Source organism: Artemia franciscana, chromosome 10 (assembly GCF_032884065.1).
Source record: "Artemia franciscana chromosome 10, ASM3288406v1, whole genome shotgun sequence".
NCBI lineage: Eukaryota > Metazoa > Arthropoda > Branchiopoda > Anostraca > Artemiidae > Artemia > Artemia franciscana.
Genome location: NC_088872.1, coordinates 36,699,598 through 36,714,693, shown reverse-complemented (window position 1 = coordinate 36,714,693; position 15,096 = coordinate 36,699,598). Strand labels below are relative to the sequence as shown.

Genomic DNA, 15,096 nt, shown 5'->3' with positions numbered 1-15,096 from the left:
GTGAACTCAAATCGAAGTCAGAAAGAAATTTTATTGCGGAATTTTTGTCCTATTTTTATGGACATGGCCAAATTGCTTCTGAACCGTTCAAACAATAAAAAAGGTCGGTTCTTTTTTCAGTTGAGCTGCCTCCAATCAATATTTTCCAACAAGTTTAAAAACAGACGGCTTATGACACCAAACCAACATTTGTCAAACGTCTTATCAAACTTCAGTTAATCTTTCAGTTTAGGCCTATTTCCATACATATTTTGAAACGGTATTTTGACGTTTCCTATTTGTCAGTCTTGAAAATGTTCGTCACCAAATTCTTCTTTGAAAGTTTTGAATTCCTTGGGAGGGTTTATGTCTTAGAAAATTTTGGAAGGGACATAAATTTGATTCTCGTCGAAAACGGCATTACATCCTGAGAATAATAAATCTTCTCACGCATCTGTTCCTAATCGCTCTTACTGGTTATCTCTGTCATATAAAAGTAATCAGAAAGTCGGCAATTTCGGTGGTAAACATGGGATATTTTAGTTATATGGGTTGTGTTCTACACACACAAAAAAAATGCTTTCCTTTCTTATATATGTTACCGTGAATATCCAAAATTGTTGAATGTCGACATTAGCCAGATTTTCGACATTCACAGTAACATATATACAAGATAGAATGTTTAAAATAGAGATGTATAAGATAGAATGTATTTTTTTATTTGCCAATGACAATCCTCGCTAACCTTTTTTTCCTAATTTTTGCTTTTTTGCTTTATTTTCTTGTTTTTTAAAACAAACCGTTTCCTTGACCAGATCCTATAAACTGCCATAGTCAACCATAAGGAATTATAAAAAAAAATGCATTCTTGTTTTGAATTATGTTGATTTAAGAAAGCTAAGTTTTTCTTATGGAAGTAAAGAATGAAGTTAAAACTTAAAATGAACAAAATTATTATTTTGCAGATTACACAAGACATATCTACAAAACTCGCTCAAAGAAACTGATTCTTGACATTTTTTGATATTTGTAAAATAGTAGAAACAAGCACTTTACTGTAAACAGAGCTGGCTTAGATTTATTTAAGAACCACCAGCGGATCCAGAGGGCTGGGCATTCCCCCCTCTCCCAAGATTATCTCTGGCGCCCTCTTTCCCTGTTTTTTATTTTTTCATTCTTTTTTAGAATAAATTTGTCAATTTGGTCAATTATTGGCACCTTTGTCACATTGCCCCCCTCCCAATGTTTCGCTCTAGATCCACCCCTGTAGAGAACTATAATAATACCTTATATTCAAACTTTTCAATATCATAGCCGGTGAAAGGCTGGTGATAGACTTTAAATTAGTCTTTTATTTTCTGTATTTAACTCATGAAATTTTCTGCCCCAGATTTCTACGCATGTCTCCTCCACGACCTCTGCGACAGCTTGCCACGCCCCCTTCCCCCTTTGAACTTCACTGATCTAATTACATGGGCCACATCTGGTGGCATGCGCTATGTCTCGCACGACACAAATGAAACTGGTTATGCGCAGTGTAGCACATAGTGCTCCCGAGAGTTATACTAGATGATGGAGAATGAGCGACTCTTTACTTTTTATTCCCGATAATTGCCTGAACTTACTAAAAGTTGTAGATTAATAAGCTGTTTAGCTCTTTTTGATACATTTGACTAAAAACCCACACTAAGGGATGCCTCCGTTTCCGACCACCTCCCCCCCCCCAATTCTACGATTTTCACGTTTAAATTTTCAACTGTTTTGCCACTTTGAACAAATTTACCTCTCCCCCCCCCCTCCGAAGAAAAAACTGAGCATACATCTCCTGAAACCTTTAACTCTCCGGAAAATTGTCAAATCTTACCAACGGTCATTGGCTTATAAGCTTCATAGTGTTGATTTCTAGCAGTCAGAGCTCCCGGAACTGGACCTCTCAGTGGAGTGCTACCATGGTCTGCCTCTTCATAGCATTCTTCGTCGCTATGTACACTTGAAGAATCTGGAACAGATGGTTTCAATTCAAACGGACCAACAGAAGGATCACATATCGAGGGGGACTAAAACACACTCACATCCGCTCTTTTTCATTGTCAAATTTATAGACAACACGTGTCCAAATATGTCGTTTTCTTTTATTTGAAATTAAGTTGATCTCGAAAGAATTGATTTATCCGGGTCAGCATTTCTAATCAACACCGTGTAAAACCCTGATTATCACAAACCGTATCATCAGCTAAATAGATGAATATGGCCTAAACCATCGGAATGCATCAAGTTTTTCTCAGGGGAGGCTATCTTCCCCTCCACACTACACAAATATCTGTTTTAATCCCAAACATCTAGAATTCTATTGTTTTTAGTTTTGAGTTTGCGTTGAGCCTTGCTCTTAGCCATTTTAGATACATGCTAGGGGACATTCCCCTACTTTCACTTCTGCAGATGAAGATTTTACTAGGCTCATACTGTACAAGTGATTAGAAGAAGGTTTGCACTAAAATTAGGTTTAAAGATCAATAATCACCGCCGACGTTAGATTAACATTTCAGAAAATTGAAGAAACTTCAGTCTCTTTGTCAATTCTTTTCGTCATTTTTTAAGGTACCAAGGACATTGAAAGTAAAATTTAATTGTTCGAATTGGTAACTTTCATAACCATATATATCTTTAAAAATTAGAAAAATTAGGAAATCAACTTAAAAAAAAACAATAATAAAAAATTTGAAGAAAAAAACTACAGTTGCAGTTGAGCAGTTTTTTGCGTAGCGGGCGCCAAATTTAAAAAAGAAGCACGAATGAAAAATCAGTAAAAAAGTAAAAAAGAAAGGTAGCAAACAGCATGGGAAGGTGTAGCTTTCCCTTGAAGGTGCAGTTGTCTTTGGGAAGCAACAGGTGGTTAATGTTTATTTTTTACGAGCAAATAGTGTCGTCAAATCTAATCAATTAGTTTTGCTTATTTGTTTCCACGGTTCAACAAGGCAACACTGCCTTAAAATGTTTATAATTTTGAAACAACTAAAACACATTCATAGAATATCGCGGTTTTCACCTGTGAATATACTGGGTCCAAAGCACTGGTGGATCCAGGAGGCCGGAAACCCCCCCCCCCTCCCAAGATTTTTTCTAGCACCTTCATTTTGTATTTTTTTTCTGTTTTTCACTCTCTTTCTTAATAAACTTGTCAATTTAGTTAATTATTGTTGCCCTTGTCACATTGGGCCCTCTCCCAAGATTTTGCTCTAGATCAGCCTTTTGTCCAGAGGCCAAAAGTTTATTTTCATGTTCTTAGTACTTAAAAAAAAAATCTTCAAAATAATAAGATACGGAGAAAAAATGAACTAAAAAAACTTTTACTGTAGCTTTAATTAAAATATCACCTGAATTTAACTAAAATTTATCAATTAGATGAAATAAGGAAAATTTTTTGTGTGATTAGGGAACTTCACGGTTCAAACAGACAACTGGCTTTTTATGCGACTCAGAGGAAAACCAGATGAGAGGAATAGAAATTCCGAAGAAAAAAAATTTCTATCACAATTAAAAAAAAACAATTACACTTTCGCTGTCAATTTATGTAAAAGAAAAGTCACACCGGGCCACTTCGAGTCTCAGGCCCAGAGAATTATGAACGTAGGCTGACAATAAATATTCATTTGTTATGTTATAAGACATATGATCCAGATGGAGTTGAAAAACACCGATTAGTATTAAAAAGCCCAGACGCTCAAAATTTGAGAAGCTTGAAAGTCATCATAACTAAGACAAGTCAAATTTTAACTTGAAAATTTTAGTGTTTAATTTGCTATATATTTTATTATTTTATGCACTTATGATTATTTTTTCCATTTAAAAGTCGAATGAAAATATGAAAAAGCTCTCTGAACTGGATTGAATGGCAAAGAAGAGTCTGCAAATATGTTGACCTCATATGGCTTGACGCTGAAGTGGGTTTGTAGCTGGCTATTAGTAATGTACCAATTATTAAGAAAAAATATTTAAACAAGTAGTATTTTTCATTGAGATTCCTCCAATACATTTACATTAAATTTTTCAATAGTTTAACCGATATCACAAATTTTGTAAAACGCTTACATATACGTTATGCAAGACGTATAATTGAAAGCAAAGAATAAAAGACGGTACTATTGAGAGATGTAACAATGCACATCTTCTAAGGTTTGCTAATAATTTTTCATATAGGTCTTTAGGAATGTATAGCCACAGTGAAACTTTTAACGGAGAAGACAATGAATAAAATAAACCAAAAAATCGAAGTGCGTAAGCTTTTTTTTAGCAATATTAGGCTAACATCGGAATTGTCGCAGATCTATACTATTGTAGGTACTTACGAGTTATCGCGACCACACTTTGCTCTTGATCTGTATTAAACCGGTTTTCTGTGTCCACTCCGAGATGATCAGCTCAGCCTGAGCGAGATAAAATACTATGCAAGAATATTTTAATTAAGTATTTAGTATATAGTAACGGTTAGATTAGGTATTTAATATAATGTGTTCTGGGCGGCCTGCTTTCCATAATTCTTTGTTGTAGTTTCCATAATTTTATTAATAAAGTATTATATGTTCATCATATTTCGGTATATTTTATTAGGATTAACCTATCTTTACTTCTTTGGTGTGGTCGCTATAACACGTAAGTACCCTTTTGTATTTTATTTAGCTTTAGCAGTAATAGTTCTTGTATTATAGTAATTTTTAGATAAATGTTTGCGAATTAGTTCCATACCCTTTTCTTAACTCCTTTAACTACACACCCAAGATTGCTACCCGCCCAGGTTTTTAGGTATCACCATATTATATATAATGTAGGGCCTAACACATTCACTCAATAAATATGTCACATGCTAAAATACTGACGACAATACAGCACCACCCGAAAAACTTACAAAATTTTGAAAAACGAAACAAATGATATGAAGTATCAAAATAATGTATAAAAGTACAATTTTTTTTATTTTTTACTACAATTTTTGCAAAATTGCGTTTTCGACATTTTCTAAATATAATAGATTATTTTATCATAGTATAAGCAGAATTTTCAAATTTCATTTAGTTTCTCCGATTTATAATTTTAAAATATGCGCTTACTGATTAGTTCTCTCAATTAATACTCTTTTTACTTCCTTCACTAAGTCATTTGTTTTTAGCAGCAAAATGTTCACCAAAATTCGCATATCAAAACATACATACGTTTTGGTATATCATGATTTTTTCCTCTCCCTCCAACATTGCTTGGGTGAAATAAGTGATGACATTTTGCGGTTTTGATGTCATTTTGCGGTTTTGATGTCATTTTGCGGTTTTGATGTCATTTTGCGGTTTTGATGACATTTTGCGGTTTTGATGACATTTTGCGGTTTTGATGTCATTTTGCGGTTTTGATGTCATTTTGCGGTTTTGATGACATTTTGCGGTTTTGATGTCATTTTCGGTCTCCCCGGACTTCCATTATAGGAAACGACCTTCCAGCCCAAAAAACATTGCAGAAATTTAGATTCGAGGTATCCCACCCTCTATTTCCCCTCTTTTCGTTAAAAAAGGGGCATTTCTACACGACCGATTTTGGGTATCTTATTAAGAAAATTTTTTTGAACATTTAGTGCCAAACATACCTCAATATTTGCTCAAATACCAAGGTCTGGCTTTTTTTGTAGTTTTACTGGACTAAGTAGGTAAGGCGTACCATATTCACCCTTAAAGATATGAAGACAAAGATGAGCTTCTCCATTTAACTGAGACAAGCTAATGTTAGTGAAAAGGTAAAAAAAAAAGGTGGATAATCAAATTAAATCCGTGAGCAAAAAGGCTAAGCTAAAAATAAGCCAAATTTACAAATTACAGAGAGTTTACTTGTACAAAATATTGCAACTCAAAAGCTTTAATTCTTTCTAATAGACTCAAATTCCGTACAAAAGGACCAATCAGATTTTAAGATTTTTTTACTAGCTCAAAATTTGACATCATCAGCGGGTAAATACAACGACGGGTAAGAAGGCTGAGTTATTTAGCTTCCCTCTGTGACATACGCTTAAGGAATAATGTGATTACCTTTCAAAAATACGTGACAAAACAAACCAATTTAATAAAAGTAAGTTTTAAAAACAGAATTATTGGATAGTAATCTCTCTTTTTCTTTTGATAAAACCACCCAAAACTAGATTGAAATTTTAACAACCAATCAGCTCTCCTGTATCGAAATCAACGACTTGGTTTTTGCAAAATAATATTTTAATAAAAAATATCTAATATTTTTATATTTATTTCTGCAATATAATATTCTGATAAATAAATGTCTTTAACGGTGTATCAGAATTAACATATTTAAGCTAGTTTTCCCAGAAGTTGCAAATGTTAACTGCTTTAGCGATAAAGGGATATAAAATCTTGTCAGCAAAACTGTTATCAAAACCCATCAAAATTAGTGTCAAAGCTTTCATTGTACAAAACTGATTTCACTTCCTGTGCATATTCAAAGCCAGCCTAATTGACTATGGTATCACATTAATTGCATTTTGATTAATACCTAACATAGTCATTTCCCTTATTTCCCACGCAATCACGTTCTTTCATATTTTTACCTGTTTTCTAAAACTACGAAACATGATTACAAGTAATAAAAGCTAGTTGGGCTTTGAAGATCCTTGCGAAGACTTATCTCGAATATGAGGTCTGGGTGTCCATCGAGGGGGAAGGGGCATGTAGGTTTCCCGATAGGTTTTTTGAAAATACCCCGGACAGGGGTATACTACCCCTCCCAGACCCCAGTTTGGACCCCAGCTGAAATTTAGTTTGGTATTTAAGTATTATACAAGAAACACTCGAGAATTTGAATCACTATATGTTTGCATAGCTATATTTCAATTAAATATTTAGTTAGTATTTTGGTTGGATTAGGTTTGGTTAATTGGTCCCCCTTCCATAATTCATTGCTATAGTTTTCGCAAATTTGCTAATAAAGTATTATATTTCCATCATATTTTGTTTTATTTTATTAGCATTAACCAAACTTCCCTTCTCGAGTGTTTCTCGTATAATACTTAAGCACCTTTAGTTTTTTTTTTCAAAAATCTTGTCAAAACTAAGATATGCCTGTATAATTCAAGTGTCCACAAAAACGCGTCAGTTTTATTTTGTATATCTTTGCCTTTATGGTATTATACGGCTCATTTTTCAGTTTTCACCGTCATTTTCCCTTAATTGGGGAAAACTGGCTCCAACTTTGTCCCTCAGTATTTTGACGATATTACACCACTGTTGTTGGTACCTAAATTTGTGATTTAGTCATAAGCATTTAACATTTTCCCTTCACATCTGGATGTCATAAGCATTTAACGTTTTCCCTTAACGTCAGGATAGACATTAGATTAAGGACGTTTGAATGTCATAAGCACAACCATTTAACATTTTCCCTTAACGTCTGGATATCATAAGCATTTAACGTTTTCCCTTAACGTCAGGATAGACATTAGATTAAGGACGTTTGAATGTCATAAGCACAAGCATTTAACATTTTCCCTTAACGTCTGGATATCATAAGCATTTAACGTTTTCCCTTAACGTCAGGATGGACATTAGATTAAGAACGTTTCAATGTCATAAGCATTTAACATTTTCCCTTAACGTCTGGATATCATAAGCATTTAACGTTTTCCCTTAACGTCAGGATGGACATTAGATTAAGAACGTTTCAATGTCATAAGCATTTAACATTTTCCCTTAACGTCTGGATATCATAAGCATTTAACGTTTTCCCTTAACGCCAGGATGAACATTGCATTAAGGACTTTTCAATGTACTTAGTACTAGCAGCTAATTAGCGATGATAAGCAGGAAGAGATCCCTGGAGTGCTCGGCAGTATTCATGTTGAAATTTGCAAAAATCGAAACCGATAAACAGATCTTTTCAGAAAGTTTATTGGGATCTGGAACTTAATTGATTTATGTGTTTTGTTGCACTTTTTATGTTCATAAATAGAAAAATAGAAGTAAAAAAATAAATAAATACTTTATCTGCGAGGGGCGCACAGTTTCCGCAACCTGGTGAATGTCTCAGAATGTCATGTGTGCCATACAGTTTCACCACACTTGGCACAGCTACGCTTGGCATAGTCCCAAAAATACTTGGCACAGTCATAAAAATGCTTGACACAGTTTCACCACGCTCGCCATGTGCCACCTGGTGTGAATGATTTCTGGGAGAGAACGACCCCTCGATAATTTGTTTCGTTTGTTGTACTTGCTGCAGCTAATTTTCAAACGAAATCTCAGACCGGTTATACCGTTGATTATTTTATTAAGAACATTATCCTTGCTCCACCGAATATGACTAGAGTTTAAGCTAATAAGACTTTAAATGAATAGAGAAGCATGACCAGGCAAGAACGCGCCTGGAGGTCTTGTGGACCTCTTCTCCAGAAATATCGGAATTTATATAATGGCGGTGACATATTTTCTGAAATGATTTTCCTAAATGTTTTGTTTTTCTTCGATCTTACCCCCTCTCCTCTTAACTTATATTTCTGTCCACTTGCCTGTACCCGACTGGGGAAAATAAAAACGTTTACGTTTATGTCTATGTCTATTTCTATTTCTATGTCTATGTCTGTTCTTATGCCTATGCCTATGTCTATGTCTATTCTGACCTACCTGAATTAAAAGGTGGCCGAAAACATATGGTGGCGGAAAATCGCGGTGGCGTTAAAACACTGCTACCAACACAAGTACCAAACAAATCATTAAACTGTTCGAAAAATAAAGCTTGGATAATGAGTTCATTTGTTGCTATTTGTCATCCATAGTTGATTAATAACTCATCGCGAGTTTATCATTTTCTCCCAGGCGAGGACACATACAAAAAGTATTTGAGTCACTAGATTTCTACGAGTAAACTCTCTGATGAAACACCTTTGTTTTAAATTTTCGAAGAATATAATTCATTTCCAATGATTTCTTCAAAATTAACTTCAATTTTAGGGTTCACAAACAAATTTAAATTAACCTAATTAATAAACAGGAATCGAATTAATGACAAGAATTATTAAAAAGTAGCAAAAGTGAATCTAAAAGTAGCAGGTTAGTAGCTTTTATCCATCGTTGCCCACCCTCGAGGTCATGATTTCATGGACAAGAGTCAAAGTCATGGAGAATATATTTAACCCTTGTGCATAAAAGAACATTTGTATTAACTTATGGTTCTAACTGTACAAAGTAATCTCGAGGTAAATGATTTTTTTTTGTCCATCTGCTCCGTGCAAGGAGCGGGAGGGGGGGGAGGTGTAACACTAGACAACTTGAGAAGCAGTATTATACGCAATAGCATAGACATAGTAACAATATCGATGTCTCCATGTTTGTCTCTCCCGGCCTGATCATACAGGACGGATGGCCGTAGAAAGATAGAGACGACTTATTCGACGGCAAATCAGGCAGGTGCCTAGGACTTTTTTTCTGAGGACCAATAACTCAAAAAATTTCAGCGGGTTAGTAATGAAAAAATAGATTTTATTTGATAATTTGAATAGGAATTCACGAAAATTCAAGCTTTCACGGGAGAAACCCTAAGGTACTCCTCAGGGTACGTCCCTGCAGTTCGGATTCTGACCCATAATTAAGCAGAAAAAGAGTTTAGAGCACAGCCAACTATTCTTTTTGTGCATCCCCACCCCACCATACCCCCCCCCAGTTATAAACAGGAGTGGGTGGCGTTGTCAGACCGACTTTCTCAAAAATACCTATGTTAACTCTAATTCTTCGTTTTTTACCTTTAATGATTAAGTGTAATCCTACTTTTTATATAAGGTTTATACTAAAGTATAATAAACGATAGTCCAATTAGACGTGTAAAGCATCGAATATAAACATAAAAACATTTAATGTTTAAGGAAAGAAGGAGAATTAAAATCAACTCAATTTAGCTTTGCTTTATTAACACACGATAAAGAGCAAGTCCCTCTCCCCATCCTATGGGATTGATAATGTCATAAAAATCAATTTATTGAAGGGTATTGCAAAATTGACAACAAAGAAGGAGTGCTTAGAACGCCGTTCAAAGCCAAGTTTCCCCTAAAAAAGGACACGCGACCAAATCCTGGGAAAGGGATCAAATAGACGCTCCCACAGTAAATCCCTAGTGAGGATGAGGAAATCCCTCAAGGATGTTTGGAAAAGGAGATGGGATTTTAAACTTACCGCCTTCACCTGTTGACTTTCTTTGGCAGCCATCTTGATATGTATTAAAAACAAACTCGTGTATAAGTCCTCCAAATGCGCCACCAAGTAATGGTCCAATCCAGTATATCTGAAATGAAAACAGAATTTTCATTCAAAACCGGGGGTAATAAAGTATGTGAAACCGCATTATCATAATTGGTATTCCCTACCGACACGTTCTTGCTGCTAAGAAATAGTACTTGCAGTTCCATATTATACTTATATATATATATATATATATATATATATATATATATATATATATATATATATATATATATATATATATATATATATATATATACTAAAAACTGGATCTTTAGCTAGCAAAAAAATATATGCAAAATTACCTGTACAACTGTAAAAAAAAGCATTTTTATAACTTTTCACTTTTACAATGGGTGTGAACCCCTTGGAATCTATTCTTTTCCGATCTTTACCAACCTCATACCTTTTTGGCACTTTTTTTTACATGATGCACAAGATGGATTGGATAATGAAAGCAGATCCTTCATTGTTTAAACAGACAAAACAGTACCTTCTTAATTGAAAAGAATAGCACACAAAGTAACTATGTAAGTAAAAAAAAATTCCTCTAAGTTGCAAAATAAACTTTACTATGATATGCCTCAGAAATTTAAGTGGGGAAGTATGGTTATTGGCTTAGCTCAAAGAGATCTTGAAATCCATCCAGGATTTATTCATCTGTTCCAATATTTTATCCATAACTAGCTTTTCCCCCAAATTTAGCCCCACCCCCAATAATTAGGTACGTGTTTAGTATATGTTATCGTACTTAGTTTAATGAATGGGATAGGGCTTTCTAGGAAAATTTGAAAACATTTTTACAGAAAGAAATTAAATCGGCGACGTCACCTAATTACGATTCTTAAAATACTGGAAAATACATAGCATAAACAGGAGCAGAAGCATAAAACCGTGCATATCGGAGACAGAGGAAGTTGTCCCCTGCTGTAAAATTATCAGGTAACCAAATATATTGACATCAAAACGTCACTAGTTATGCCCACTGTTGGCAAATAAAAATATCGCTTTTAAATTATCTTTCAATCACAATGAGAATTTATCATGCACGTAAGTAGTTTGGGTACATCTTTGAGCCCTACTTGTTCTGCCACACTATCACCACTACACCGTGACTCCTCGCGCCACAATGTCAGACTCCCACAGCGCGTGGTACGAATTTACATGGTGAACAAGATTTTTGAGAGTGGGCAGCGTTTTGATCGAAACGCATTCACAATATAGATTTATCTAGCACCCAGAGCCTAGATTCTGGTCAAAACCCGAGTTCAACTGGTTTGCAGTTAGCTAAGCAAGGTCAATCAAAATATTATCCAAACAGCTTTTATCAGCCAGGACTGGCTAGTTTTGAATGAACTCTAAAATCTTAATGCTATTACTATTAGAGCTGCCAGAGGCATGCACATGCGCAGAAGGAGGGGGGGCGTGTCAAATCTAAAATTTTTCCTAAAATTCCTTGGCACTTACTGAAATTATTACATAAAAAAATATTTAAAAAAAGGTGCAAAGGTCCCTAAAAAAAAGGTGCAAGCCCTTGATCAGAGGTGAAACAATTTAATGAGCCGTAAGAGAATTCGAAACTGAACGAGTAGACCTTCAGCGATTCAACTTTCGGAGGTATGGATTAATAACTAGTGCCTGGTGACTCCCATAAAAGGGGGTAGCTGATATTAGTAATCTACAATGTTAGAGGATTCAAGCTGAAATTTCTCTGTAAGTGATAGTTTATCAGCATTTTTTGTTCTAAAATTATTTTAAATCGAAGTCCAGTCTGCACAAAGTAGGCTTAGGTTAGCTTTGGAAAACTTCGACAGGTTAAACAGGCTAGTTGATTTGAAGCTGGTAGGCTTATTGATGACAGAATTCTACATTTTCTACTCTCCTTTACATTTTAAAGTGCCTGAAAGGACAATTGTGCAGCAGTTCAGGGTGGCTAAAAAAGAGAAAAAAAGAACCAAACGCAAAAATCAACAACACCACCAAACGGTAGATGGCGTTGGTCATTTCCCTTTTGACACTAGCGCCGGTTTCAACGCTTACAAGTTCCCCATGCTCTTTGAATGAGCCTTTAGTTTTACCTGCTACTTTCCGAATTCAATTCATTAGTTCCGAATTCAAATTGATAATGTAAAAACGATCTTCATTAAATGCGGAACTTATGTTTCAGTAACTGTTAGCGACAACATGACATTTGACAATTAAAACAGCATTACAAAACCATAAAACAGACCTGTCATGATCATTAACTGAGTTCTCCACGGGTTTCATCTTTCAAGAGTCAAAAATCTCGGAAACATTATCCGCAAAACCTGACGAGTTCCATATGATATACTCCAAATATCTGGAGGCAATGTGTTAATCAGTCGCAATTAAACTGTGAGATAAACCGAGCTTTAAGTAGCCTACATTCCGAGTGATTTATAAATGATAGTAACCATATTGCGCGTTGAAAGCCTCTGGCTTTGTATCGGTCATTTTGGGAGGAAATTCTAGATGAAAGGATTTTATTATCTAACTTAGAGAGCAAACTAGTTAGTATAATGAAACTTTCAGGAGTGTGTCCAGAGCTTAACTTCGCCCAGCCTAAATATTCGAAAAAAAATCTCCCCCTTCCCTCGTCAATTACCGTAGACCATATTTTTAAGATTTAAATTGTGTCAAAAGACAATATTTTTCGTAGACCATATTTTTCCAAAAATGTGTCAAAAAACTGTTATAGTCCAGGCGATGCACAGGATAGACCGTTCTCGAATCTACTAAAAACACTGGTTTCAGCTATGTTTGGTTATTTGTATTGGAAAATTTAGAACGTGAACAAGACACACTCAAACATCGAACCCTAAATATATAGCTATCAGTCTTACAGTATCGATTAGTGAAGTCCAATTATTTCGTAAGAGTTCCTATTTCTGTGCAATAGAGGGAACGCCCTGGCATTACCTACAGTAATGAGCGAAGTGTATTCCAGTCATTATTTATAAACGTGTTCCTTTTCCCCCACCGCTTCGTGTGAAGAAGTGGTCGTGAAAATTTGGAAGGGAACTCATTCGAACGGAAAATTAAAGTTCTCTTCTCCTTTTTGAGATTGAGTCAAAGTAAAAAGCAATTAACCGCCAAGGTCCAAGTAGACCACCAGATCCTAGTAGAGAGTGATAGCTTTAGAATAGTGCCCATTCTTAGCTAGGTTTTCACTAAGAAACAGTGGACAACTTTTCCCTGTCTTGGATATATCAAACAATTCACGGTAACGAACTGTAAGTAAGGAGCGGCCCAGCTGAATAGTAACCGAAACTAAAAAAAGGAATTTTTGATACCAATAGATGCATCAGAAGAATCGGATTTTTATGCTGACTTCAAATATATAGCTTAAGTTTTATCAGGTAAAGTTAGGTAAACCATCCTGAGAATATTTGCCTTGTTTTAAAAAAAAGGGGAAACATCCCCCTAAAAGTCATAAAATTAATGATAATCACACCATCAGATTCAGCGTATCAGAGAACCCTACTGTAGAGGTTTCAGGCTACTATTTGCAAAAACATGGAAGTTTGTATTTTTGCCAGAAATATCACCAGAAATATACCAGAAATATAGATCACGGATGCGTGTTTATTTGTTTTGTTTTCTTTCCAAGGGTGATTGTATCAACCCAGTGGTCCTAGAATATCGTGAGAGGGATCATTCTAACAGAAATTAAAAGTTTTATTGCCATTTTTAAGTGACCCGAAAAATTGGAGGGCCACTAGGCCCCCTCCACGCTCATTTTTTCCCAATGTCACCCGATCAAAATTTTTAGATAGCCATTTTGTTCAGCATAGTCGAAAAATGTAATAAATATGTCTTTGAGGATGACTTAATCCCCCCCAGGCCCCAAGGGGAAGGGTTTCAAGTTGCGAACTTCGTCCATTGTTTACATATAGTATTGGTTATTTGGAAGTGTAAATATTTTCAGGGGATTTTTTCTGGTGGGGGTTCGGGGGAGAAGGTTACATGGGAGGATATTTCCATGGAGGAGTTTTTCATGGGCTGCTGGAAATTTTCCGTGAAGGGGGCCCCAGATTTTCCAGCTTTATTTAAAAATCGATCAGGAATTAAATGCAAAAACAAGTTTTTTCAACTGAAAGGAAGGAGCAACATTAAAACTTAAAACGACCAGAAATTATTACGTAAATGAGGGGTTTCGCCCCTCGTCAATGCCTCGCTCTTTACGCTAAAGTTTTTTTAGTACTTTCAAAGGAGCTATTTATTCTAATTAAACCCTTTGTGATTGAAGGGTCATTCTTAAAGAATTGAAACAAAATTCAAACTTTAGGGTAAAGAGCGAAGTATTGAAGAGGGGGAAAATCCCTTCATATACGTAATAATTTCTATTCGTTTTAAGTGTTAATGTTGCTCCTTACTTTCAGTTGAAAAAACTTGTTTTTTTATTTAACCTCGACTAAAGACACGCAACTGTATTGCCTCTTTTCTGGCTGCTTACTGCTTGATTTCAGTGAGTGAATTTAGATTTTGGGCGGCCATAGTACTTCATTCAGATTAAATAAAAAAAACTAGTTTTTTTTTTACTGAAAGTAAGCTGCGACATTAAAAGTTAAAACGAACAGAAATTGCTCCGTGTATGAAAGAAGCTGTTCCCTTCTAAACTCCCCGCTCTTTACGCTAAAGTTTGACTCTTTCTCTCAATTCTACTTTATTAAATAGTAAAAGACTTTTGCGTAAAGAGCGGGGCGTTGAAAAGGGAACAGCCACTTTCATAAACGGAATAATTTCTGTTCGTTTTAAGTTTTAATGTCGCTCCTTACTTTCAGTAAAAAAAAACTAGTTTTTTTATTTAATTTCTGAACGTTTT

General features: G+C 35.2%; 1 protein-coding gene across 1 annotated transcript in view; it reads right to left on the bottom strand.

The window, feature by feature from the left end:
• The window catches only part of LOC136032147 (neurogenic protein big brain-like), a 60,462-nt gene that overhangs the window by 11,222 nt on the left and 34,144 nt on the right, over nt 1-15,096 (bottom strand). The window contains exons 5-6 of the mRNA XM_065712319.1: nt 10,185-10,293; nt 1,844-1,978 (exon numbers count right to left, since the gene is read on the bottom strand). Coding sequence (XP_065568391.1) covers nt 1,844-1,978; nt 10,185-10,293 — 244 coding nt within the window. The remainder of the gene's footprint in view (nt 1-1,843; nt 1,979-10,184; nt 10,294-15,096) is intronic.